We start from the raw sequence: 26437 nt of genomic DNA, 5'->3' as shown, positions 1-26437 counted from the left end.
TGCCTCTAATCCTAACACTTTAGGAGGCTGAGAGGCAGGAGAACTGCTCGAACCCAGGAGGAAATTGCTTGAACCTGCGCCACTGCACTCCGGCCTGGGGGATAAGAGTGAGACTTTGTTTCAAAAAAAAAAAAAAGAAAAAAAAAGACTTTTAAGTCCCAAACCTGTAATTTGAAAGGAAATCTTAAACTTTGTGGAGATTTTGTTAAATTTAACAGTAACATTTATATTAATTCTTTTATTCCTTTTGAAATACAGTTGTTTCCTATGAACTAGAGGTTAAAAAAAGAAAAGAAATATAGATGCTGCCTAGTTTACTGATGCTAGATATGAGGCATTACTATACAATGGATAATTTACTATACATTTGGATAATTTATTGAATGCTACCTATGTGCCAAGCACTGTGCTTAGTACTTTGTATGTACTAAATGGTTTATTTCTAGTATCTCATTTAACATTCACAGAGTAACTGACATGAGAAATACTCTGCTCATCCTTTATTTGATCAATGATTGAAACTTAGAGAGGTTAAGTAATATACTCAAAGGTCACATAGCTGATAATGAGAAGGGTAGGTATGCATTTTGTAACTCTGATGTTATAATTTATAGGATCATCAATAGTCAATACTGTCTCCCCAACAGTGAAAAGAATCATTAGATTTAAATTCGAATTAATTTTGCCACAGATTTTAGCCAAACCTTTAGTGAGTAATTTTTTTAGGCAGCACAGGTAAGATGCTAAAAGAGAAGTTATAAAAAGAACAAGAGAGAGAACTCAGATCACAGCCGTCCACTTGGTTTGGAGAAAACTTATTAGAAGCATGGAGAAGGGGGAATATTATTTGAGAAAATAAGTATTACTTTGAGGCTTCTCTTAGTAATTTTAATAGGAATGCTTTGTTTTAACAGAGCAATTTTTAGTTTTTTTAGATATAGGAATACCTACTATTGATGAGATTTTCATGACACTTTAACTTCCTATTCCCCAGAGTCCAAGAGGCTTATAAAACCAGATTTAGTCATTACTGCCTTATAAATAAATTAAATAACGGGCCGGCCGGGCATGGTGGCTCACGCCTGAACCCCAGCACTTTGAGAGGCCGAGGTGGGCAGATAACAAGGTCAAGAGATTAAAATCATCCTGGCCAACATGATGAAACCCTATCTTTAAAAATATGAAAATTAGCTGGGTGTGGTGGTGTGTGCCTGTAGTCCCAGCTACTCAGGAGGCTGAGGCAGGATAATTGCCTGAACCTGGGAGGCAGAGGTTGCAGTGAGATGAGATTGTGCCACTGAACTCCAGCCTGGTGACAGAGCGAGACTCCATCTCGGAAAAAAAAAAAAAAGATTAAATGATGGGAGTCTCGCTCTGTCATCCAGGCTGGAGTGCAGTGGCATGATCATAGCTCACTGCTACCTCAAACTTATGGGCTCAAGTGATTCTTCCACCTCAGCTTCCCAAGTAGCTGGGACTACAGTTGCATGCCACCAATTTTTAACAAAATTCTTCTTAGAGATGGGAGTCTTGCTATGTTTCCCAGGCTGGTCTCAAATTTCCAGCCTCAACTTCCTGATCCTCCTGCCTCAGCCTCCCAAGTAACTGGGATTACAGGTGTGAGGCACCAAACCTGGAGGCCATCACTGTCTTACTGTTCCAACCAAGTGGTAAACTGGAAAACTATTCTGGTGGTATATTCAGTTTGCTGCAGAAATCTACCCTCAAATTATCTGTATCTCACCTATGTTAGAAAGAATTTTAATACAATAGCATTGTGACTATCTTACTTTGAATTTTTTTTTCAAGTACAATTTCCATTTTCTTTTTCTCCAGAGAATAGTTGTCTTCAATCTTTTACTCAGCTCCTTACATGGGTTTTGGTGGGGGTCGTGGGGCAGCACTTGCAGGTCTAAATCGGGGTGGGGGTGTTCGGTCCTTGCGGTTTTCACGAGATCAATTCCCGACTACTTTGCTGTGAAGTGCACAACTCACACAGTAATGTAGCTTCACATAGAGCTTGGGAAGTACATAGGCATCAAAGACGCTCGCTTCAGAAATATCCCTGACTGCTGCAGCCTCCACTATGTTTTGAATGAGGAATTTCTTAATGGCCTTGTCCTTGGGCACGCATCAGGCACAGTTCGTGCAGCAAATAGGCTGAACATGGCCGCGGCCCTTTTTGGCACAACCGTTGTTCCTTCTTTTCTTTGTCATCTTGGAAGCTCGAAGCGGAGAAAGCTCTTACTTTAAATTTTAATGTATTAGAGGCATATAGTATGGGGATTAACTTTATAGACCTAGCTAATTGTTTCCTCTTGCTCTGTCCTCCTTTATGCTCCATGCTTCTTCAACTTCTTTTTCTTTGACCCTTTTCTGTCTTACTTTGTCTATTCCAACTTTTTGCCTTCTCAGTGTGAATCAAATATACAAGGAAATCATGTGCCTAATACTATTACCTTCCTTCAACAGATTATTTGCTACTTTATAAAACCAGGCAAATTGTTTGTCTCAAGTGTAAAGGCAGACTTACCTTCTACTCTTTTTTTATGAAGTGGGGGTCGTCCTTTCTTATTCCTTACTGATGAGGTTTTGCTGCTACTACTTCCACTGTTCACAGACATTCTATCATCTTCACCCCCAGTGACTAATGAATTTCTATAGGAGATGAGTGGAAGCCATACATCTTCCCTCCTTTCCATCATCTGCTCGGTAAGGAATTTCTCTAAGTATGAATGGCTAGAAACACAATAAAAATAGCAGTGATTTTCATGGAAGCAGTTCATACATCACTTACTTTTCCTTAATCTGAGGCTCTCTTTCTGCAGGTTCTGAAGAATACCTAAGGACACATAATTAAACTAAAAATAAATGGTCACCTTTGGAGAGAGAGGGACTGAGAAGTTAAGGTTTTGCTTCGCAAATTCTTGGGATACTTTAAAGCAAGAGAGTGTATTACCTAAAGGTGTGTATATATGTATAGTCTTTCCTGTATTCTTCCTGTGCTTTTAAACATCAATGTTAAAAAAAAAATTGAAGTTTAGCTCAAAAGGATTATTGAGTTTTCTTATAAAATGTTCAAGCCAAAGCAGGATTTCTAAGATGGTGGAGTAAGGAGGCTGGCATACCCTTTTTCCAGCAAAACAACATTTTAACTGGTAAAAATTATAAAATATAATTTAGTCTCTGCAAATTGTCTAAAGGGCATATAGCAAACGGAGAAAAATTTATTCAAGAAAATTTGGCCAGGTGTGGTGGCTCACACCTGTAATCCCAGCACTTTGGGAGGCCGAGGTGGTTGGATGACGAGGTCAGGAGTTTTTCAAGACCAACCTGCCAACATGGTGAAACCCCATCTCTACAAAAAAATTAGCTGGGTATGGTGGCACATGCTTATAATCTCAGCTACTCTGGAGGCTGAGGCAGAAGAATCACTTGAACCTGGGAGGCAGAGGTTGCAGTGAGATGAGATGGCGCCACTGTACTCCAGCCTGGGCAACAGAGGAGACTCTGTCTCAAAAAACAAACAAACAAACTAACATATTTTGGTTAAGAACACAGAAGTTTGTAGCATTTGATCTACAACCTGTTCCCTTCCCTTGTTTCCTCCTCCCTGCCACTACAGCTCTGTATTTTAGAAACTCTATCTAGTCCAGGCAGGTGGCCAAGAAGATGGGGGTTCCCTCTCTCTCTCTAGTTCTCAGCCTAACCTGAAAGAAAGAAGCATACCATTTCTCATCACCTCCCAGCCCTGTGTTGTGTAAATTCTATTCTGAACAGCAACCAAGAAAAACGAAGCTCCTGTTATCCCACCTAGCCTCCATTCCTAGGGTAAAACATACCCTGGGCACAGCCGGCTGAGAACACTGGGGCCCTGAATGCCCCACCTCAAACTCCCTGTTGAGAGATTCCATGCCTAGGGCAAGCTGAGAACCAGGAGTTATCCACCCTCTCCCCTGCTCAAAGAGCCAGAGGTGTTGTTCTGGGAGAAGAAGGATGCTGTCCCATCCCATCCTATTCTGCCCTCCTCCTCATTTCAGTGGCATAAAAGTTCAAGTTCTGCCTGGTAGCTGAGGCGGACTATAAAGAAGAAACTCTCCAGCTGGAGAGAGGAGTGAGGAGGAAAAGTGGTGGTGATGACTTTATTTGGAATGAAATGTAGAAAATTCCTTTCTTAAGGGTATTGACAACAGAGATCTTGAAGGAGTGCAAATGAGAGGGTGCTGGTAGTTCTTTGACACTAGCAGCAACAAATGACAGAGCAAAGCAGCCGGAAGTTCAACAGAGAAAACCAGAGAAAGAGACAGCCAAGAGGAACCGCCTGGAGTCACAGTCAATCCTGGGAGTTGGACATGTTAACTATTTGACTGTAGTAATCATTTTACAACATAAATGTTTATCGAAACATCATATATACACCTTAAATATATATTATTTTTTAAAAGGAAGGAAAAAAGCTTAAAAAGCAAAGTGATTCTTCATTTCAGTAGCTCCGTTCGATTCATCTGAATACAGCCTCCAAATCCTCCACTGTGCATATGTATCTATATCTATATCTATATCTCAGCACTGAAAGAATGCTTTATCACCAATCTTTGATGGTTATTAATAGGTTGTTGAGCTAACTTGGCATTTCCTATGTTTCTTCTTATATGAAAGATAACATTTTATTGTTATTGATCTGCTTAAGTAATTGCTGTGCTTAAAGTTTCTTTTGTTTATAGGTTTCAAATTTTGTGAACTTATCTGTTTATCCATTAAGCATATTTGGAACAGGTTAAAAAATAAAATTTAAAAAGTCCTGGGAGTTGGGAAAGCTGTGCACATATCCTAAGCTGCATTTACTCATGGGCAAATAAGGGAAGGGAATGAATGAGGCAGACTTGAAAGCATTCCCCAAGCCACACACAGATCTATCAACATAGGGAGGAAGCTTCACTGGCAAAAGTGGTTTAAACACAACCTCTCACCAAACACTGGCTGAACAAAAAGCTATTCTTATCCAGGCTTAAACCTAGGAGCAACTCCTAGGAAGCCAGGCTTAAAATAAAATAATGTGCTTTCCTGGTTGTCTGAAGACTGTGCACACCCAAGCCTGCCCTTCTCAGGAACAATCAGAGAAGTATCTTCCAAGCTGCTAGTCCTTGGCCTAAAATGTGGGTCAAAAAAGTAAATACCCTGAATTATGAAAGTAGCTTGCAAGCCATACATATATCTAACAGTAAAGGTTAAACCTAACTTACTAAGGGGCTTCAGCGGAACCTCTGATCAGTAAATGGCTTATGCTAACCCAGGAGTGTCCCCTCAGTAGCCAAGACAAATGATAAAAACCAAGGAAAAAGGATCTGAGCAAAGACATCAGAGGCTGCACAAGGCAGAGGAAATAGATTTCAGAGTTTGTTCATCCAAGTAACTAAACAAATAAATGAGCAACAAAAAAATAATATCAACCTCTAGAGGGCAGATAACTAGCAAACAGTAGATATTATTATTTCATAATAGATCATTTTTGTGATATATATATATATATATATTTTTTTTTTTTTTCCCTTAGGACAAGGTCTCACTCTGTCACCCAGGCTGGAGTGCAGTGGTGCAATCTTGGCTCACTGCAACCTTTACCTCCCAGGCTCAAGTCATCCTCCCACCTCAGTCTCCCAAGTAGCTGGGACTACAGGCACATACCACCATGCCCAGCTAATTTTTGTATTTTTGTAGAGGCAGGATTTTGCCATGTTGCCCAGGCTGGTCTTGAACTTGTGAGCTCAAGTGATTGGTCCGCCTCGGCCTCCCAAAGAGCTGGGATTACAGGTGTGAGCCACAGTACCTGGCTGCATGTCCAGTTTTCAGAAAAAATTATGAGACATACAAAGTAACAGGAAAATGTGGTGGATACATTGAAAAAAGAGCAAGCAGCAACAACTTGGCCCACAAAGATTTCAAAGCAATGATTATACATACAAAGTCCCCAACTTACAATGGTTTGATTTGTTTTTTTTTTTTTTACTTTATAATAGTGCTTTTAGCTGTGTACATTAATGGTAAGTACCCATGCAACCATTTTGTTTTGTAATTTTAGTATAGAATTCAACAAATTTCATAAGATATTTGACATTTCATTATAAAACAGGCTTTGTGTTAGATGATATTGTCAAACTAGAGGCTAATTGTAAGTATCCCGCACTTAAAGGTAGGCTGTAATATTCTGTGATTTTTGGTAGATTAGGTGTGTTAAATGCATTTTTGACTTACAATATTTTCAACTTATAATGAGGTTTATTAGGATATAACCACATCTTAAATCCAGGAGCATTTTATGTTCAAAGAACTAAAGAAAATCATATCTAATTAAAAGTGGACGGTATGATGACAATATCTCTCATGAAATAAAGAATATGAATTAAAAAAAGAGAACCAATGGAAATTATGCAGTTGAAAGTATAATAAAAATTTAAAAATTACTATAGGGCTTAACAGTAGATCTGAGCTTACAAAAGCAAGAAACACCACACTTGGAAGACATATCAAGATGCCATGTGAAGAGAAAGAAAAAAGAAAAATGAACAGAAGACTGGGTGCAGTGGCTCACTCCTGTAATCCCAGCACTTTGGGAAGCTGAGGTGGGTGGATTATCTGAGATTAGGAGTTTGAGACTGCCTGGCCAGCATGGTGAAACCTCGTCTGTACAAAAAATACAAAAAAAATTAGCTGGGCATGGTGGCAGGCACCTGTGATCCCAGATACTTGGGAGGCTAAGGCAGGAGAATCACTTGAACCTGGGAGGTGGGAGGTTGCAGTGAGCCAAGATCATGCCATCACACTCCGGCCTGGCAACAAGAATGAAACTCAGTCTCAAAAAAAAAAAAGAGAAAAAAAATGAACAGAGCCTGAGAGCAGTATGGGATATCATTAAATATACTGACATGTGTGTAATGGGAGTAACCAAGATCAAGATAGCAGAGGAAAAAGCAGAAAAATTCAGGAGAAATAATAGCTAAAAATGTGCTCAATTTGGCCAGGCACGGTGGCTCACGGCTGTAATCCCAGAACTCTGGGAGGCTGAGGCAGGCAGATCATGAAGTCAGGAGTTTGAGACCAGCCTGGCCAGTATGGTGAAATCCCCTTTCTACAAAAAATAAAAAAATTAGCCGGGCGTGGTTACGTGCCTGTAGCCCCAGTTACTTGGGAGGCTGAGGCAGAAGAATCACTTGAACCTGGGAGGCGGAACTTATAGTGAGCCAAGATTGTGCCACTGCACTCCAGCCTGGGTGACAGAACAAGACTCCATCTCAAAAAACAAAACAAACCCCCAAGAAACTCCCAACTTGCCCAATTTGATGAAAAACGTAATTTACACATCCACAAAGTTCAACGAACTCTAAATAGGATAAATGCAAAGAGATCCACACATGGATTCATCATAGGAAAAATGCTGAAAGCCAAGGATAAAAAGAAAATCATGAAAGTAGTAAAAGAAAAGTAGTTCATTACATACAAGAAAATCCAATAAAATTAATGATTACTCTTATCATCATCTGGCTCACAATGGAGGCCAGAAGGTAGTGGGATGACATGGTCAAAATGCTGAAAGTAAAAAACTATCAAACAAGAATCTTACATTGCTCACTGTAACCTCAAACTCCGGGGCTCAAAATCTTCTTGCTTCAGCCTCCCAAAATGCTGGGTTTACAGGCATGAGCCACCTGAGGAAATCTGTTGCTATCAGACCTGCCTACTAAAGGAAGTTCATCAAGCTAAAAGCAAAATGACACCACAGGGTAATTTGAATTTACGTGAAAAAACAGAGTGCCAGTAAAGGTAATTTGTAGGTAATAATAAAAGTGTAATTATATATTTACTTATCCCTTCTCAACTGATTTAAAAAGCAAATACATAAAACAATATATATGTTACTGAATTGTTGGGTCAATAACATAGAAATGTAATATATTTGACAATAAGCACAAAAAAAGTGAGTGAAAGACAAGCTGTATTTGAGTATAGGAATGATACCAGATGGCAATTCGAATCCACAGGAAGAAATGAAGAGAACCAAAAAATGGTAAATAGGAAGAGTATTATAACAAACTCTATAAATACATACTTGCTTTCTTTTCTTTTCTCAGTGCCTAAAAAAGATTATCTCCAGTATAATTATGACAATTTATTATTGGGTTTCTAATATATATAGATGGACTATGTATAATAAGAATAGCCAAAAAAGGGAGGAAGGAAATGGATTTATATAGAATTAAAGTTTCTGTATTTCTTTAGAATAAATCAGGATAAATCTTAGGTAAATTTTCTTTTGTTGAGACGGAGTCTCACTTTATCACCCAGGCTGGAGCACAGTGGCACGATATTGGTTCACTGCAACCTCTGCCACCTGGGGTGCAAGCAGTTCTCCCACCTCAGCCTCTCAAGTAGCTCGGATTACAGGCATGTGCCACCATGCCCGGCTAATTTTTGTATTGTTGGTAGAGATGGAGTTTCATCATATTGGCCAGGCTGGTCTTGAACTCCTGACCTCAAGTGATCTGTTCACCTCGGCCTCCCAAAGTGCTGGGATTACAGGTGTGAGCACTGTGCCCCACCAGTAAATTTTTATAAGATGTATATTGTAAGGCCTGGAAAAACCACTAGGAAAATAACTAAAAAAAAAAGAATACAATTAAAGAGTCATTAAAGGAATTAGTATGTTACACTAGAAAACATATGTTTAATATAAAAAAAGGCAGTAAAAGAGAAAGAATAAAAGAAAAAAAACCCAGAAGATATAAATCAAAAAACAGAAAGTATTGTAGTAGAGAATGTCAGGTTGAATTTAAAAACACATGATCCAATTTGCTGTCTACATGATACACACTTTAGATTCAAAGATACAAAGGCAGAAAGTAAAAGGATGGAGAAAAAGGTGTACCATGCAAACAGTAATCAAAATAAAGCTGGAGTGATTATACTAATATGACACAAAATTGTCTAGAGACAGAGAATGACACTTTAGAACAAGATTCAATTGGTCAGGAAGACGTAACAATTAAAAATGTATACACAGGCTGGGTAAGGTGGCTCGGCTCATGCCTGTAATCCCAGCACTTTGAGAGGTTGAGGCAGGAGGATCACCTGAGGTCAGGAGTTTGAGACCAGCCTGGCCAACATGGTGAAACCCTGTCTCTACTAAAAATACAAAATTAGCCGGGCATGGTGGTGCATGCCTATAGTCCCAGCTACGTGGGAGGCTGGAGAATCAATGGAATGTGGGAGGCAGAGGTTGCAGTGAGCTGAGATTGCACCACTGCACTCCAGCCAGGGCAACAGAGCGAGACTCTGTCTCCAAAAAAAAAAAAAAAAAAAAAAATGTATATACACCTAACAAGAAAGTCCTCAAAGAAAAGAAAAAAAAAGCCCCAAAATACATGAAGCAAAAACTGAACTGCAGGGACAAATAGACAATTCAGTAGTAATATCTGGGGACTTCAATATCCCACTTTCAATAATGAATAGGAGGACAATTAAGCAAAAGATTAACAAGAACACAGAAGACTTGAAAAGTAGTATAAGCTAACTAGATGGAAAAGACATCTACAGAACAAAAACTTCAACCAAAAACAGAAGGGCAACACATTTTCTCAAATATACATGGAACATTCTCTAAGACCATATGTTGGTCCACAAAACAAGCCTTAATAAACTTAAAAGGATTAAAATAATACAATACATTATCTCTGACCACATGAAATGAAGAAATCAGTAACAGAAGGAAAATCTGGAAATTCAGAAATATGTAAAAATAAAAAATACTCCTGAATAATCAATAGGTTAAAGAAGAAATAAGTGAAATGAAAAGAATGCTTTGAGATGAATAAAAACAGAAATGCAACATTCCAAAACTTAGAAGATACAGCTAAGGTAATGTTCAGAGGAAAATGTATAAGCTGTAAATGCCTATACTGAAAAAGTTTTCAAACCACTCCCACTAATATTCAACACCTGTCTTTGTCTATCATATTACCCCATTTCAGTGACTGAAACTCTCGTTTGCCTGTTTGTTTTTTTTAGAGACAGAGTCTAGCTATTTTGCCCAGCTGCTCTCAAACTCCTGCCCTCAAACAATCCTCCTACCTCAGCTTCTAGAGTAGCTGGAATTCCAGGTGGGAACCAATGAACCTGGCCAACTGCCTGTTTATGTTGTGCCCCCTGCATTAGAGTATAAGCTTTACAACAGTAGCTGACCAGACTAGGGGCTTAATAAATATTTTGTGATCAATATGATATCCACATCTTTACTTAGAACTATCACTTATATTCATACAAGTATTAACTGTCTCTCAAAAATTCTATTTATTTAGAATATTGTTATATTAAAAAAACTGATAAGAGACAGGCTCAGCTAAAAATAGGTTCTTGGTACATGAAAAAAAAAAAAAGAGGCAAGACTCCCACTAATAATCAACACCTGTCTCTGTCTATCATATTACCCCATTTCAGTGCCTGAAACTCTCGTTTGTCTACCTACCTGTTTGTTTTTTTTTAAGAGACAGAGTCTCCATATGTTGCCCAGGCTGCTCTCAAACTCCTGCCCTCAAACTATCCTCCCACCTCAGCCTCTGGAGTAGCTGTGATTACAGGTGGGAACCACTGAGCCTGACCATCTTCATGTTGGTTTATGCTGTGCCCCGCCTGCATTAGAGCATAAGGTTTACAACAGTAGCTGACCATACTAGGGGCTTAATAAATATTTTCTGATCAAAAGGACATCAACATCTTTACTTAGAACTATCACTTATTAAAAAAAAAACAACTATCACTTATATTCATATAAGTACTCTCTGTCAAAATTCTCTTTACTTGGAATATTATTTTTTTTAAAATTAATTGATTGAGACATGCAGGATCATAATCAGAGCTCATTACAGCCTGGGCTCAAGTGATCACATCACTCCTGGACTCAAGTGATCTCCCACCTGAGCCTCCCAAGTAGCTGGGACTACAAGTGTACACCATCATACCTGGCTAATTTCAATTTTTTTTTTTTTAAATAGAGATTGGGGTCTTGCTCTGTTGCTAGGGTTGGTCTTGAACTCCTGGACTCAAGCAGTCCTCCTGCCTCAGCCTCCTAAAGTGTTGAATTACAGGTGTGAACCACTGGGCCCGGCTAGAAATTTATAAAATAGGACTCTCTGTCTTACCAGTTTATAAAGCTTAGGATTCATTATAGTATTATACTCTAGAAAAGTCTTTTTTTTGGGGAGGGGCAGGGCGGAGTCTCACTCTGTCCCCTGGACTAGAGTACAGTAACTTGATCTTGGCTCACTGCAACCTCTGCCTGCCAGGATCAAGCAATTATTCTGCCTCAGCCTCCCGAGTAGCTGGGACTACAGGCACACACCACCATGCCTGGCTAATTTTGTTGTATTTTTGGTAGAGACGGGGTTTCACCATGTTGGCCAGGCTGGTCTCGAACTCCTGACCTCAGGTGATCCACCCACCTTGGCCTCCCAAAGTGTTGGGATTAGAGGCATGAGCCACCGTGCCCAGCCTAGAAAAGTTTTCTAGTTTGGTTTTAAATAAAACTTACCCTATCAAGATTTTCTTTTGAAATTACATATACATTTTTTCAATTGTTACCAATAATCAAGAAAAGCAAACACAAAAAAAAATCTTTTGAAACAAGTCAAATAAAATAGATTATAAAACTAAAAGAACAAAATAAGAAAAAACCCCAAAAAACTAAAAAAAAAAAAAAAAAAAAAACTAAACTAAAACAATGGCTAAAGCAATGTTCATACATCTTTGAATTGCACAATAAGAAAACATTTCTACCTGCTTAATTCATATTGCAGATTCTAGGGTACTAAAAGATAAGCAGTGAAACAACTACTATTTATATAGCATTTATATGCTTGAAGGAAAATTCTAATTTCTTAAACTATCAGAGCCTAAATTATCAAAAGTAATATCTAAATGATTAAAAGTTTTTCAAAAAATAAACATTAAAATTACAACAGTATCATTATAAAAACCATTTCTCTTGTAATATGCAACTTACACTGTCTTTTTGTCCTGTCGAAGAAGTTTGGAAGAAAATTCACTTAGTACTTCAAGAAAAGCCAGATTAGGAGGTGGATACTCTTGTCCTTTCTGATTTTGGTATTTAAATGCAAACTCTATGCCATCCCTGAAGTAAAAGAAAATATGAATTTATTTTTCCAGATAGTGTATTCTCTCAATTGGCTAACATTACATAAATATTTGTGAAGGTAGTAAAATCATCACAAAGGTAGTAAAATCTGACAAATTCAAATAATAAAGTAATATGAATATATAGGACATATTTGTGTATATTTATAGTAAGAAACCATAAACTGGGAAAAATGTACAAAAAAAGTTACAGAGCAACAAAGGTAAGTTCTTTATTTGTTTTTGTTTTTGAAACAAGGTCTCACTATGTCACCCAGGTTGGAGTGCAGTGGTGCGATTATGGCTCACTTCCTTAACTTCCTGGGCTCAGGTGATTCTCCCACCTCAGCCTCCCAAGTAGCTGGGACTACATGTGTGTGTCACCAAACCTAGGTAATTTTTGCATTTTTTGTAGAGATGGGGTTTCGCTCTGTCGCCCAGGCTAGTCTCAAACTCCTGGGCTCACGCAATTTGCCTGTCTTGGCTTTCCAAAGTACTGGGATTACAGGCATGAGCTACTGCGCCTGGCCCCTATGTGTAGTTTTTTAGAGGTAACAAGATACCCTGGAAAGATAATTATTAATAGATTGCCAGAATATTTGCTTCTTGGAGCTAGTAATGGTACCAAGCTGTGTGAGTTTACTAAAGGTTTTGTTACTTCTGTTTTCACAATAATGAACCCCAAATCAGTTTTGTATAGTCTTTACAAAAAATTCTGTAATAATCATTTTTTCAGAGACAGGTCTCTGTTGTCCAGGCTGGAGGGCAGTGGTACAATCATAGCTCACTATAACCACGAATTCCCAGTCTCAAGTGATCCTCCTGTTCAGTCTCCAAAGTAGCTAGGGCTACAGGCACAAGCCACTATGCCTGGTTCACATTTTAATTTTTTGTAGAGACAGGGTCTTACTATATTGCCCAGGCTAGTCTTGAATTCCTGGCCCCAGATGATCCTCCTGCTTTGGGCTCCCAAAGTTCTGGGATTACAGGCGCAAGCCACAGTACCCAGCCTATATAATGTCTCAAAACCCATGCCTCCTACCACTGTTTTCTTAGTGACAGACCAGACAATAATGTTATCAAATTTTGCTTTCTGTACTTTATAAGATGAACAAATGGGTGGTTCAAGTAAGCTTTTTTAAATTAAAAATGTCCTCCCAGTTTAGAATCTCTAAACTAGATAATTTCCAAAGTTCTTATAACTTAAAAGTCTACCAATTGTCACTTTAAAAATGGGTCAAATAATAGTTATTTCATTAAAATTCCAGTAAACCAGATTCCATATAACAAAGTATCTCACTCACTTGTGAAGTGTAGCAACTGCTTCTCGTGTCTTAATCTGGTCCAATCCAAATGTAAGGGCAAAGCGACGTGCCAATTCTTTAATGCCACTGACATGGGCAGATGTCCTATCTAGGTTGGGACCTTGCTCTTGAACAAGTTCATTAAATAACTGGTAGAAAGAAACAAAGAGGAAAAAATCTATAGCTCAGAATTTTCAAAATTTATTTTCAGAATAAGTGATTAAAAAATATGTAAAAGGTATAAGGTGAAATACATTTCTCTCCTTGAATTGAACTTTAGCTACTCTGTTCCCTTACTACAAATTGTCCATTATTAATAGCTTAAGTGAATTTTCATGCTAGTGGTGTGACTAAATGCAGATAGAAATTTGTTTCTAATAATAATAATAGAAAAAATACATTCTTTTTTTTATTGAGAGTCTCGCTCTGTTGGCCAGGCTGGAGTGCAGTGGTGTGATCTCAACTCACTGTAACCTCCATCTCCCAGGTTCAAGCGATTCTCATGTCGCAGCCTCCTGAGTAGCTGGGATAATAGGCATATACCACCATGCCCATCTAATTTTTCAAATTTTTAGTAGAGACCTTGGCCAAGTTGGTCTCAGACTCCTGTCCTGAAGTGATCCGCCCTACTTGTCCTCCCAAAGTGCTGCGATTACACTTTTAATCAGTGGCTCACCACTAAAAAGGTGCACAACATATTAGCATCCAGGAGCTATTTTAGTGGTGAGCCACTGTACCTAGCCAAAAGAATGTATTTTGAGATAGGGAAAAAGAAATATATTTATAAAAGTATACTACATATTTATAAACCATCTATTCTTTTTGTTATTGTTTTTACAGGAATGACAGTATATAAAATATAGGGTTAAGAGCTTTGTTTTTTCACTTATTATATTTCAAACAAGAACATTATGTAGGCTATTTGCATACATTATTTGCATCGGGGCTGTGATTTTTCCCACCCAGTAACAACATACACCAAAAAGTTCTTAAGCTGGGTGGAGTTTTATAAATTGCATATATGTTAGCTATTTTCTGTGAAAATTACAACAAAAATGGAATCCTGGAGTACTAGGTAATATACAAGCAATTATCCTTCCACTACCAAATCTAAAACCTTCATTCTATCTGTAAACATCTACCTTTCCTCCCGTTATAAGGGGTGAACTGTCCAGACTATCATCTAAAGCCACTCCCTCCTTATGTATTACATAAGAAGAAAGTATGTAAAGTTTAACCTACTCAATAGTTTTGCTCTTGTGGTTACTGCTCTTTCCTGCCTCATAAACTATTCCTTCTGTACTAGATGCATACATCTTAAAAATACTCTTAACTTCCTGACCCCATTTTCTCTGCCAGCTACTAACCCATTTCTCTGATTTCCTTTATAGTGAAGGTTCCAAAAAGTATTGCTGGCATTTGTTTTCTTCAGTTTCTCACCTTCCAGCCTCTCAATTTATTCTGATCACACCATTCACTTAAATAGCTCCTGGATGCTAATATGTTGTGCACCTTTTTAGTTTTCATCAGCAATGCATAGAACTGAACTACTTGCTTTGTCAGTACTGAGGGAACAGTTCTTCCAGGGATTTCAAATTTATTCACAGATAATTATTTATAGATTCTTAAACTTTAAAATGTTCTCACATATTGGTATATACAATAAGTTTAAACTTTAAAACTTAAAGTTTACATTTAAAGTAAATACAAAGAATACATTTTGTTGTAAAAAATTGAAAGACTATCAAAGTAAAACTTCTTTTTTTTCTTTTCCACTAAATACCATTATTCTCTCCAAAGGTAACCAGTGTTAAAAGTTTGAAAGTTTTCTAGATCAGTATAGATATATTACATATACATCTAAAGTTTTTATTTTTATATAAATGGTACCACACTGCATATTGTCCTGAAATTTGCTATTTTTCACTCAATATTTTTTCTTAAAAATCCTTTATCCATCTCAGTTTAGTACCCTTGATAGACATTTAGACTATTTTGTTTGTTAGTATTACAGAGACTGCTGTAATAAAACATCTTTTACATATATATAGATACACACCTGTGCACATCTGTGTAGATACCTAGAAGCAAAATTACTGGCTTGAAGGAAATATGTATCTTCAATTTTTGAATAAACTACAAACTGTCTTTTAAGAAGGCAGTTTTCAAAAGGGACCTTTTCCTCTCTATCTTTATCAATCATTTTAATTCATGCCAATCTGTTGAGCAATAATAATCCATTTTAATTTGTATTTCAATAACAATAATTATTATTATTAGAAACAGGGTCTTACTCTGTCACCTAGGCTGGAGTGCAGTGGTGTAATCACAGCTCACTGCAGCTTTGACTTCCCAGGCTCAAGCCATCCTCTCAGCTCATCCTCCTGAGTAGCTGGGACTACAGGTGTGTGCCAACAATTTTTTTTTTTAAGTTTTTGTAGAGACAGGGGTCTTGCCATGTTGCCCAGGCTAGTCTTGAATTCATGGGCTCAAGCAATCCACCAGGCTTGGCCTCCTAAAGTGCTGGAATTATAGGTGTGAGCCACTATGCCTGGCTTTCATTATTAATTGTTTATGGTTACATATGAAAATTATTAATGCCTCTTTTCTTTGTGTGTGTGTTTGAGATGTAGTTTCGATCTTGTTGCCCAGGCTGGAGTGCAATGGCGTGATCTCAGCTCACTGCAGCCTCTACCTCTTGGGTTCAAGTAATTCTCCTGCCTCAGACTCCCTAGTAGCTGAGATTATAAGCACTTGCCACCACACTCGGCTAATTTTTTCTATTTTTAGTAGAGATGGGGTTTCACCATGTCAGCCAGGCTGGTCTCTGACCTCAGGTGATCTACCCACCTCAGCCTCCCAAAGTGCTGGGATTACAGGTGTGAGCCACTGTGCCCAGCCTAATGCCTCTTTTCATGTTCAATGGTTTGTAAGATTCTTCCTCTGAAAAATACCTTTTTCAAATCCCTCACTCACTTTTCTATGGGATTTATTTGTCTTTCTTACTGATCTGTAAGATTTGTTATGTAGGACTGAAAATATTTTCCCCAATCTATCATTTTTTAAAACTTGCAAAGTGCGACTGATGTATAATCTATTTATATTTATACAGATTGGCTAGGCAAGGTGGCTCATGCCTATAATCCCAGCACTTTGGGAGGCCAAGGAGTTTGAGACCAACATGGCGAAACACTCTCTTTGAAAAAAAAAAAAAGAAAATAAATTTATACTAATCATCAATTTTTAACTTTGTGACTTCTTTAGAAAGGGGATTAAAAAAATGTTATCTTATTTTCTTATAAACCCTTATTATTATTTTTTTTGAGAGTGAGTCTCGCTCTGTTGCCCAGGCTGGAGTACAACGGTATGATCTCTGCTCATTGCAACCTCCACCTCCCGAGTTCAAGCGATTCTCCTGCCTCAGTCTTCTTAGTGCTGGAATTATAAGCACACACCACCACACCTGGCTAATTTTTGTATTTTTAATAGAGATGAGGTTTCACCATGTTGGTTAGGCTGGTCTTGAACTCCTGACCTCATGATCTGCCAGCCTCAGCCTCCCAAAGTGCTGAAATTAGGGGTGTGAGCCACCATGCCTGGCTAATAAATCCTAACTTTTGGCCTTTTATATGTAAACCATTCTAGTAGTTATTTTGGGTATACATTAGGTAGGAGTATAAACAGGTATTTTTCCAAATACATAGTCAGCTGTCCCATCACAATTTAGTGAATAGTCCCAATCCTTTTGCCACCGAGACTTTTAAATACAAACATATATATATGTAGTACATATATTTATATATATGCACATATATATCCACTAGGCCCCCTAAAATCTCTATTTTAAATTACTAAGCATTTGTTAGAAACCTTATTAATGCAATATGAAATACATTTATTTTTTTTTAGAGACAGCATCTTGCTATGTTGCCCAGGCTGGAGTGCAGTGACTATTCACAGGCATGATCCCACTACTGATCAGCACGGGAGTTTTGATCTGCTGTTACTGACCTGGGCCAGTTCACCCCTCCTTAAGAAACCTGGTGGTCCCCTGCTCCCAGGAGGTCACCGTATTGATGCTGAACTTAGTGTGGCATAGCGCACTACAGCTCGGAACTCCTGGGCTCAAGCGATCTTCCCACCTCAGCCTCCGGAGTAGCTGGGACTTTAGGCACGCGCCACCATGCCTGGCTGAAATACATTTTCTTATCTCCTGGTGCCCTTCTTCATGAAATATTTTTTACATTTTTCTTTTTAAATTAATACTTTTTAAATTTCCAATTTGGCATTTCATCTAGTCCAAGAATAAATTACCTTAGGATTGCATCTATTTGAAATATGAACAATACGATTTTCTTCTAAAAGAAAAGACACCTAACCTATGTCTTTGCACCAGAAAATATCCATAGTAATGCACTAATAAAACTATATAAAATGACCTAGTTTAAATAAGATAAGTTATCTAGCAAATATTAAGCCAGAGAAGTGCAATAATGTTATTTCCATTCTTTGTCTCCTTCTCTCCAAATTTCTTACCTGTTGCAAACTGAGAATGAGTGTCTTGGCACACTGAATTTTATCAATCTGCCTGGTTTTACTCAGTGTTTCCTTAATAATATCACCATAGTCATTGTAATACTGTGAGGGAAAGAAAACATAGCTTTAAAATTATTGAAATTTCATAAGCTAAAGAATAGGTTGGTGTCATCTCCTTTGTGAATGAAAAAAGAACAGGTTGGTGAAAGCAAGGAAAAGTAAATAAAGAAGTGTTTAATTACTTCATCTTAAACCTAACAGGAGTTAAATAACTATCTAAAGTTAAAGGAATACACATTTGATATTTAAGATTATGAACTAACTAGTATTAATAAAACTAAAAAAGCTGAGAATTCTAAGAAGAGAGGTGGTGAGAAAAACTCCCCATTCTTTTTTTTTTTTCTTCTTTTATACAGGCTCTCACTCTGTTACCCAAACTGGAGTGTAGTGGTGTGATCGTAGCTCACTGCAGCCTTCAATTCCTGGGCTCTGGTGATCCTCTCACCTCAGCCTCCTGAATAGCCGGGACTACAGGCATGTGCCAATATGCCTAGCTAATTTTTTTTTTTTTTTGGGCAAATGTTTTGTAGAGATGGGGTTTTTGCCATGTTGCCCAGGCTGGTCTTGAATGCCTGGCCTCAGTGAGCCACCTGCCTTAGCCTCCCAATATGCTGGGAATTACAGGCATGAACCACTGCACCTGGCCTTTTCCAGTCTTGTTTTTTTTCTTGCTTTTTATTTGTATTTGTTTTTGAGATGGAGTCTTGCTCTGTTGCCCAGACTGGAGTCCAATGGCACGATCTCGGCTCACTGCAACCTCTGCCTCCTGGATTCAAGCGATTCTCCCAACTCAGACTTCCAAATAGATGGGACAACAGGTGCGTGCCACCATGCTCCACTAATTTTTGTATTTTCAGTAGAGACGGGGTTTCACCATGTTGGCCAGGCTGGTCTTGAACTCCTGACCTCAAGTGATCTGCTCGCCTCAGTCTCCCAAATTGCTGGGATTACAGGCATGAGCCACTGCACCCGGCTCCATTCTTTATAACATGATTGAACAGATACCATCTAAAAGATGACAGATGAAGAAACAGAACTTTGGTAAAAGCCTCCTGAAGAACTGAAAACAAAACAGTTAAAACTGCTTACTTCTAGGGGGTGGACCTAAACAGGAAGAAGGGTGGAGTAGGGTAACAGACTAAACTTTTCATTTAATATTTTGTACACTCTATTTCATCCCCCTACCCCCATCAACATGTCTATATTTTAGTATCATAATATAAAAAAAATAAGACATCTTCAACAGTGACTGGGAAAAATTATCATTCAGTTTTTTTGACACAAGATTTAAAGAATTTTTTCTGTGAGTAAATAATCAAAAGGTTTCATTTAAAACTAAAAAATCTGCATACTGTTTCCAAGCTAAAGTCTATAGCTTATGTGAAGAAGTGATTTATAACAGTTTGGCAATTAGATTTTCAAAATCTCAAAAAGATGGGTATGTTTCACAATGTGAGGTGCTAAAAGGGTAACAGCTCAAAAGGATCATCCTTTTAGTGTAAAGAGTGAATTATCTCAATGAAGAAAAAAAGAAAAATATCAAGACACGAAAGTACTGGAGCAGGCAGATTTAAGTTCAGATTGAACTAATTATATATAAAAGTTGGAGGAAAAGCCACACAGCCATATATCAGAATAGAAAATAGCTATTACAATATTCACAAAAAGGTTAGAGCCTATAATGAGCAGAAGTGTCCCGAAAATACTAAATATGATAAAAATTCTGAATAAGACTCACTTCTTGGAACCAGTGCAGTATTGTTAAAAAATTACCAGGAAAAACCAGAATTCAACACATTTTATGCTTCTTTATTTCCTGCTAAAGAGAAAACTTTATAAAAAGGATAGGATAAACACTTATAAAATGAAACTGACATCCAGGTTTAGTGAAGAGATAATGAAAGCATCAAGTTGTTCTGAATGAATGAATTAGTTTCCTAGGCCAGATGAATCATGTCTTAAGAAAATTTATGGAGATTATGAAATCTTTGCGCTCTTTAAGAAATGGTGAAGAACAAGAAAGGCGCTAGAGGACAGAGGGAGATAATCACAGTTCTGATTTTCCAAAGATTATATGGAAAATTAACCCCTCCTCCATAAATGCCTGTGATCCATCCTAGATATTTCTCATTTAAGTTGAGTGGGACCCAGGAACATGTAATTTGGAATAATGTTCCACGTGACTGATGGAAAATCAGGATAAGGAGTAACTATTCTGAACAATACCATCAGGATATCATCTTGACATTGAATCTAAGAATACAGAATACACTATTTTTTTTTTGAGATGGTGTCTCAATCTGTTGCCAGGCTGAAGTGCAGTGGCGTGATCTTGGCTCACTGCAACCTCCAACTCCCTGGTTCAAGCGATTTTCCTGCCTCAGACTCCTGAGTAACTGTGATTATAGGCATGTGCCACCACGCCCAGTTAATTTTTGTAGTTTTAGTAGAGACAGGGTTTCACCATGTTGGCCAGGATGGTCTCGATGTGTTGACCTTGTGATCCACCCACCTCAGCCTCCCAAAGTGCTGGGATTACAGGAATTAGCCACAGTGCCCGGCCCAGAATACACTATTAAATGTAATGCCTGTGAATACTTTGAAAGGAAATTGTCACTGGGAGCAAGCAGAAGTTTATTAACAGATCATGACGTTTTCTTTTAGAAAGGTTCAACATGCAAATATGACAGTCTATTTGAATATCAATAATTAGTCTGACAAGTTCTTTCATGATTTCTTTGTGAACTAAGTAGAGAAAAATGAGCTGAAACAAGTAAGCATATTTATGTTGCTGTCTTGGCAAGGACTTGTCTTCCTTCCCATGCTAATCTATTAGGCTCCTATTCTTCCATACAACTCTGTTTACACATTAGCTTTAGGAAGTCTTCTCTGGCTCCTCTCACTTAAGTCTGTCTCTCTATTTGGTGTTAGTAATTTATACATCTGTCACAACAATAATCATGCTGAGGCTTTGTGGTCCAGTGGAAAATAAAATCCCAGTTTCTGTTACTTTAATAGTTGTGTGTAACCCTGGAAGGTTTACCTCTCAAGCCTTAATTTCCTTATCTGTAAATGAGGATACTATTTCTTACATCACAGGGTTATTAGAAAGATCAACAATAATGTGAAAGTCTTACAACAGTGTCTCAAATATAAATGGCATGAACACATGGCAGTCATTCATTATCAGTATGTTACATTACATTATATTATGTTCAGTTAGTTAACTCTTAATCTGTAAGCTCTTTATTGCAGAAATCATGTCTTACTTAAACCTCTGGCTACCAGCACATTACTCATCACAATGCAGTTGTTCAGAAAAATATAATAAATCAGCTACTATATTACAACTGGAACCAGACCACACCCAAACATGATGACACAAGTAGATCAAATGGCACATACAATATTCTAAATAGAACTGAGAAGTATTCCCTCCCATCTGTGCCTGCCAGGCCACATCAAGAAGAGTTCTGAGCACTGCCTTTTCTCAGGAACAAAATGGAGCTTATAAAAATTAAAGTAGCTAGAAAGTATGTTCTTTCATATAAATGCTGGAACTCTTACTCAATGGAACTGATATAATGGTACAGACTGATAAAAGCTTACATAAAAGAGAGAAACTATCAAAACATCATCCACATTACATAGGTGAAAAGCCGTCAGTTTTAGCTTCTGTCATCATCCTTTCATTTAAATTGCAAATTTCTCTGCAAGTTAGAGGAAGGAGAAAAATAAGAATATGTAACTATACCTTCATGTAGTGTTTGAAGATGTCTGCAGCTGCATGCATGTCGACAATGTCATAAATGATAAGTTTGCTGAAAGCAGCAAGTAAATTCCTTCTTTTATGTAAGGCCTCAATTTTATTAGCTTCATCTTCTTCATCACCCTCTAAACACAGATTATAAATTAGTTATGAATTCTGGTACTTTATCCACATAAGACAATGAAGATAACCTGTATAATTGAAAACTAGCTTAATATTATAACTTCACACATAGTACAATTCAGTTGTAGATGAGACAAAAACTATTACATTAATTATTTTAGGGTGCTGCATTTAGTTATCATTTATCAAACACTTAATAGGTACTAAGGTTCCTATTTTCTTAGGAGAGTACCATAGTAAAGATTAAATAAGATAAGCAAACCTTATACAGTCTACCTTCCCTATCTGTGAATGCAGAACCCATAGATAGGGAGGGCTGACTATACCATACCTTTTTTTCTTAAGAGATTTGGACATCATGGATTTTGGTATGAGTGGAAGTCCTGGAACCAATCCCAAATAATACTGAGGAACAGCTATATAAAAAGATTGTTTTTCTAATACTTATGTCCTAACTATACTGTGAAACTATCTGTTAACCATTAAAATGCTGTCTCTTCTTATTTCAATATTCCTATGTGTTAATAACATTCTGACAGAGAGAAAACTTCTGAAAATTTTTAAGATACAGGGAAGGGCCGGGTGTGGTGGCTCATGCCTATAATCCCAGCACTTGCGGAGGCCAAAGTGGGTTGATCATCTGAGGTCAGGAGTTTGAGACTAGCCTGACCAACATGGTGAAACCCTGTCTCTACTAAAAATACAAAAATTAGCTGGGTGTGGTGGTGGACACCTGTAATCCCAGCTGCTCAGGAGGCTGAGGCAGAAGAATCACTTGAGCCCAGGAGGCGGAGGTTGCAGCGAGCAGAGACTGTACCATGCACTCTAGCCTGGGCAACAAGACTGTCCAGTTCAAAAACAAAAAACAAACAAACAAAAAAAACAAAAAACAAGGAAAAAGTTTTCTTTCAGAAAAGTATTTAGGGAAATAATGAAAATATATGGATGAGTTAAATTTTCAATGCTCATCCTAAACATGGTAAAATTATCAACTAGAAATAAAATATTCTGCAAACCATGTTAGGCACATATAAAATATTCTTGAAGCCCTATCAAATACTTTCAAAACAAGTGTGTTTCTTCCTCAAATGTATTAGTTTCAGACTCCACTGGGTTGTCTATTTCTAATCCTAGAAAAAAGATGCCATCAAGGCTCCAGATGATAACATTTGTTTCAGGCTCTGTACTGACCCTCTCATGTCCTGGCCTGCCCTTATTTGGAATCAACCTTCTTTCTTCTCTTCCTTGTATGTATATATTGGTAAAAAGAACTTGCTGTCAGTCTCTTTCTTTCCTTTCTATTAATTACTGTTATTGAAGCATCAAAGCTTTGAGAAGTGGATTTTTTTTTGCTTAAGACAAGTAGCAGGTAATTTGTCTCCTGAGATTAATACAGACTCTAAATAAACATACTGTTTCACAGACTAGGATTTTCCAAAATGTTCTGAAAGAACAGCCGAAATGCATCAGATAGACTTGTCCATTAAATATACCTATGTTATTTTGGAGAGCTTAATCTATTTCACAAATAACCTATTCTAAGTGACACTTACAACTAATTATTAACAATTCAGTTTAATATTGCTAAGTTTTCACTCTGCAGGCACAGCACAATTTTCACTAGTGAGGTTTGATAACAGTTTTTCAGCATTTAATATCATACAGTTAGGTTTTGTTCATTTAAGTAGTACAAAATGAGCACTTAGGAATAGAAAGGAACCTGGATACTTTCCTTTAGAAAAATTATGAACCCAGACATAGCCAATGAGAAACAGCATCTGTCCTACATACACATTTGTACATGTGGGAAATGACAGATGTACATTACTATTCATTACAGCAGTTTCTAATTATTGAAGATTGTAAACTAGCCATATGTCAATTCATGTGAAATGTTTTTCAACTCAAAAACAGCTTATTAAGATAGCTTATAAAACTATGCTACATTTACAAAAAGAAATGCTGTGTGGCTGTTAAAAAGATTAAGGAAGCTATATAATGACAGGAAAAGATCTGAGGTACAATGTTAAAGGAGAGAGACTTTACTATGGACATTTTTACTGTTGGTTTCTGAACTACATGAATATATTGCTATTAACCTTTTTTTTTTTTTTCATTTGTGTTTTTTCTGTTTTCTAGAGACAAGGTCTTGCCATCTTGCCCAGGCTGGTCTTGAACTTCTGGGTTCAAGCAATCCTCTGCCTTGGCCTCTCAAAGTGCTAGGATTATTGGTGTCAGCCACTGTACCTGGCCAACTTTTTTAAAGAATAGAAATCTCAATAATTTTAAGAACTGAATTTCTTTCTTTTCTCCTATCTTTTGGGGTTGGTAAAACAATATCAATATTGACAAGATGATAGCTACAAGTACCCATGCTCTGGTTCTCCTCGTCTTGATCAATAAAAACGTGATCCATCACAAAACTGAGGAGTTCAGACTGGAGTCCAGTATCTGGATTAAACACCAAAGGCTGAAGGCCCTCTCTGCCACCTGTCATTAATTGGTGGCTGAAAATCATCAGAAGATCACAGAGTAACATGAAAGCCTGGAATACAAAGGGAATTTATCAGCAAAATATTACACCAATATAACTACAAGTCAACATAAATGAAAACACATGAACCCGCGATGGGAGGCTGGTGTCTGAGTCCTCTGACATCCTGCCCAAGTGAACAGCTGCACCAGCCCCTCCCAGCCTGCCCCTCCCAGCCTGCCCCTCCTGAGGCTGCCCCAGAGCCCAGGAGGGAGGTTGCTGTGCAGGGGAGCGCAGGGAACAGGAGACCCACCTGACGCTCAGCCCTAGCCCTCAGCCCACCGGCGCTCAGCCCTCAGCCCACCGGCACTCAGCCCCAGCCCTCAGCCCACCGGCGGGGAGTTTACTGCCTGGGGACCCCCCTTGCCCATGCCTCCAGTTGCAAAACAATTCAATTGCTTTTTTTTTTTTGGTCCAAAATAAAATCTCAGCTAGCTCGGACAAAAAAAAAAAAAAAGAAAACACATGAAATTAAAACATAGTTCAGGAGCAGTACCATAATATAAATTTTAAGTATTTAAATTCTAAATATTTAGTTATGATTTCCAAATTTAATACAATTACTTTTTCTCGTTAAACACTTGTCATATTTAAGCCTTTTCCTAAATACAATCTATTTATTTTACGTGGCTCTATCAACTCAAAAACAGCTTATTAAGATAGTTTGACTTGAACTTTTAAAAAAATCATTTAAGCAAGGTATTGATTACAGGTTAAAAGAACAAAATAAGTTCAACTCTGGTCGTACAAAATTGATATAACATTATAACAAATATTAGAAATTAATTATATACTGTTTAATCAAATTAGGATAAATTATGAAACTGTAATTCAACATAGTATAATGAAATATTTCTAAAAATTCTGATGTTAAAAAATTCTAATACAGTCAATGTAGTACACAATGTTGTTTCCATCAACAATGGAATGCATATACATGATGGTAGATCCCATCTATGTAGATACCATGATGTGGTAGCTACATAACCCTGTGGAACAATACATTACTAATGAATTTGTTGTGATGCTGTTTGTGGTGATGCCAGTCATATAATAGTATAGCATACACAACTTGTATGTAGAACATAATGTTTGAGGACAATGAATGACTATGTTATTGACATATGTATTACTATCCTACCCTTTTAAAACTTTTTTTTGAGACAGAGTCTCCCTCTGTTGCCCAGGTTGGAGTGCAGTGGTGTGATCTCAGCTCACTGCAATCTTCATCTCCCTGGTTCAAGTGATTCTCCTGCCTCAGCCGCCCGAGTAGCTGAGATTACAGGCGCGCATCACCATGCCCAGCTAATTTTTTGTATTTTTAGTAGAGACAGGGTTTCACCATGTTGGCCAGAATGGTCTCAAACTCCTGACCTCCGGTCATCAACCTGCCTTGGCCTCCCAAAGTGCTGGGATTATAGGCGTGAGCCACCACGCCCAGCCTATACTATACTTTTAATCATAATTTTAGAGTGTACTCCTATTTATGAAAAAAAGTTAACTGTGGAACATCCTCAGGCAGGTCCTTCAGGAGGTACTCCAGAAGAAGGCATTGTTATCATAGGATATGACAGCTCCATGCAAAATATTGAGACTGAAGACCTTCCAGTGAGACATGTGGGAGGAAGAAGACACTGATACTGATAATTCTGAAACTTTATAGGCCTAGGTTAACGTGTGCGTTTCTTTCTTTTTTTTTTTTTAGAGACAAAGTCCTGCTGACACCCAGGCGGGAGTGTAGTGGCGGGGTCTCGGCTCACTGCAACCTCTACCTCCCGGGTTCAAGCAATTCTCCTGCCTCAGCCTCCAGAGTAGCTAGGACTACAGGCGCGTGCCATCATGCTCGGCTAATTTTTTTTGTATTTTTCGTAGAGATGGGGTTTCAGCACGTTGGCCACACTGGTTTCAATCTCCTGACCTTGTGATCCACCC

The 26437-nt window shown here is 37.8% G+C and overlaps 1 protein-coding gene and 1 pseudogene across 16 annotated transcripts in view; both read right to left on the bottom strand.

The window, feature by feature from the left end:
- Nucleotides 1-26437, bottom strand: part of STAG1 (STAG1 cohesin complex component) — a 438539-nt gene that overhangs the window by 10946 nt on the left and 401156 nt on the right. For all 16 annotated transcript variants that reach the window (XM_035278838.3, XM_078354162.1, XM_078354165.1 and 13 more), the window contains 6 exons: nt 24343-24517; nt 21835-21974; nt 18021-18122; nt 13485-13633; nt 12050-12178; nt 2534-2739 (listed from right to left, as the gene is read on the bottom strand). In XM_035278838.3, coding sequence (XP_035134729.1) covers nt 2534-2739; nt 12050-12178; nt 13485-13633; nt 18021-18122; nt 21835-21974; nt 24343-24517 — 901 coding nt within the window. The remainder of the gene's footprint in view (nt 1-2533; nt 2740-12049; nt 12179-13484; nt 13634-18020; nt 18123-21834; nt 21975-24342; nt 24518-26437) is intronic.
- On the bottom strand, nt 1821-2242 carry LOC144579924 (small ribosomal subunit protein eS26 pseudogene; annotated as a pseudogene).

The sequence above is a fragment of the Callithrix jacchus genome, chromosome 17 (genome assembly GCF_049354715.1).
Source record: "Callithrix jacchus isolate 240 chromosome 17, calJac240_pri, whole genome shotgun sequence".
Lineage (NCBI taxonomy): Eukaryota > Metazoa > Chordata > Mammalia > Primates > Cebidae > Callithrix > Callithrix jacchus.
Note: the sequence above shows the minus strand (reverse complement) of the source record. Positions and strands in the feature narration are given on the sequence as shown.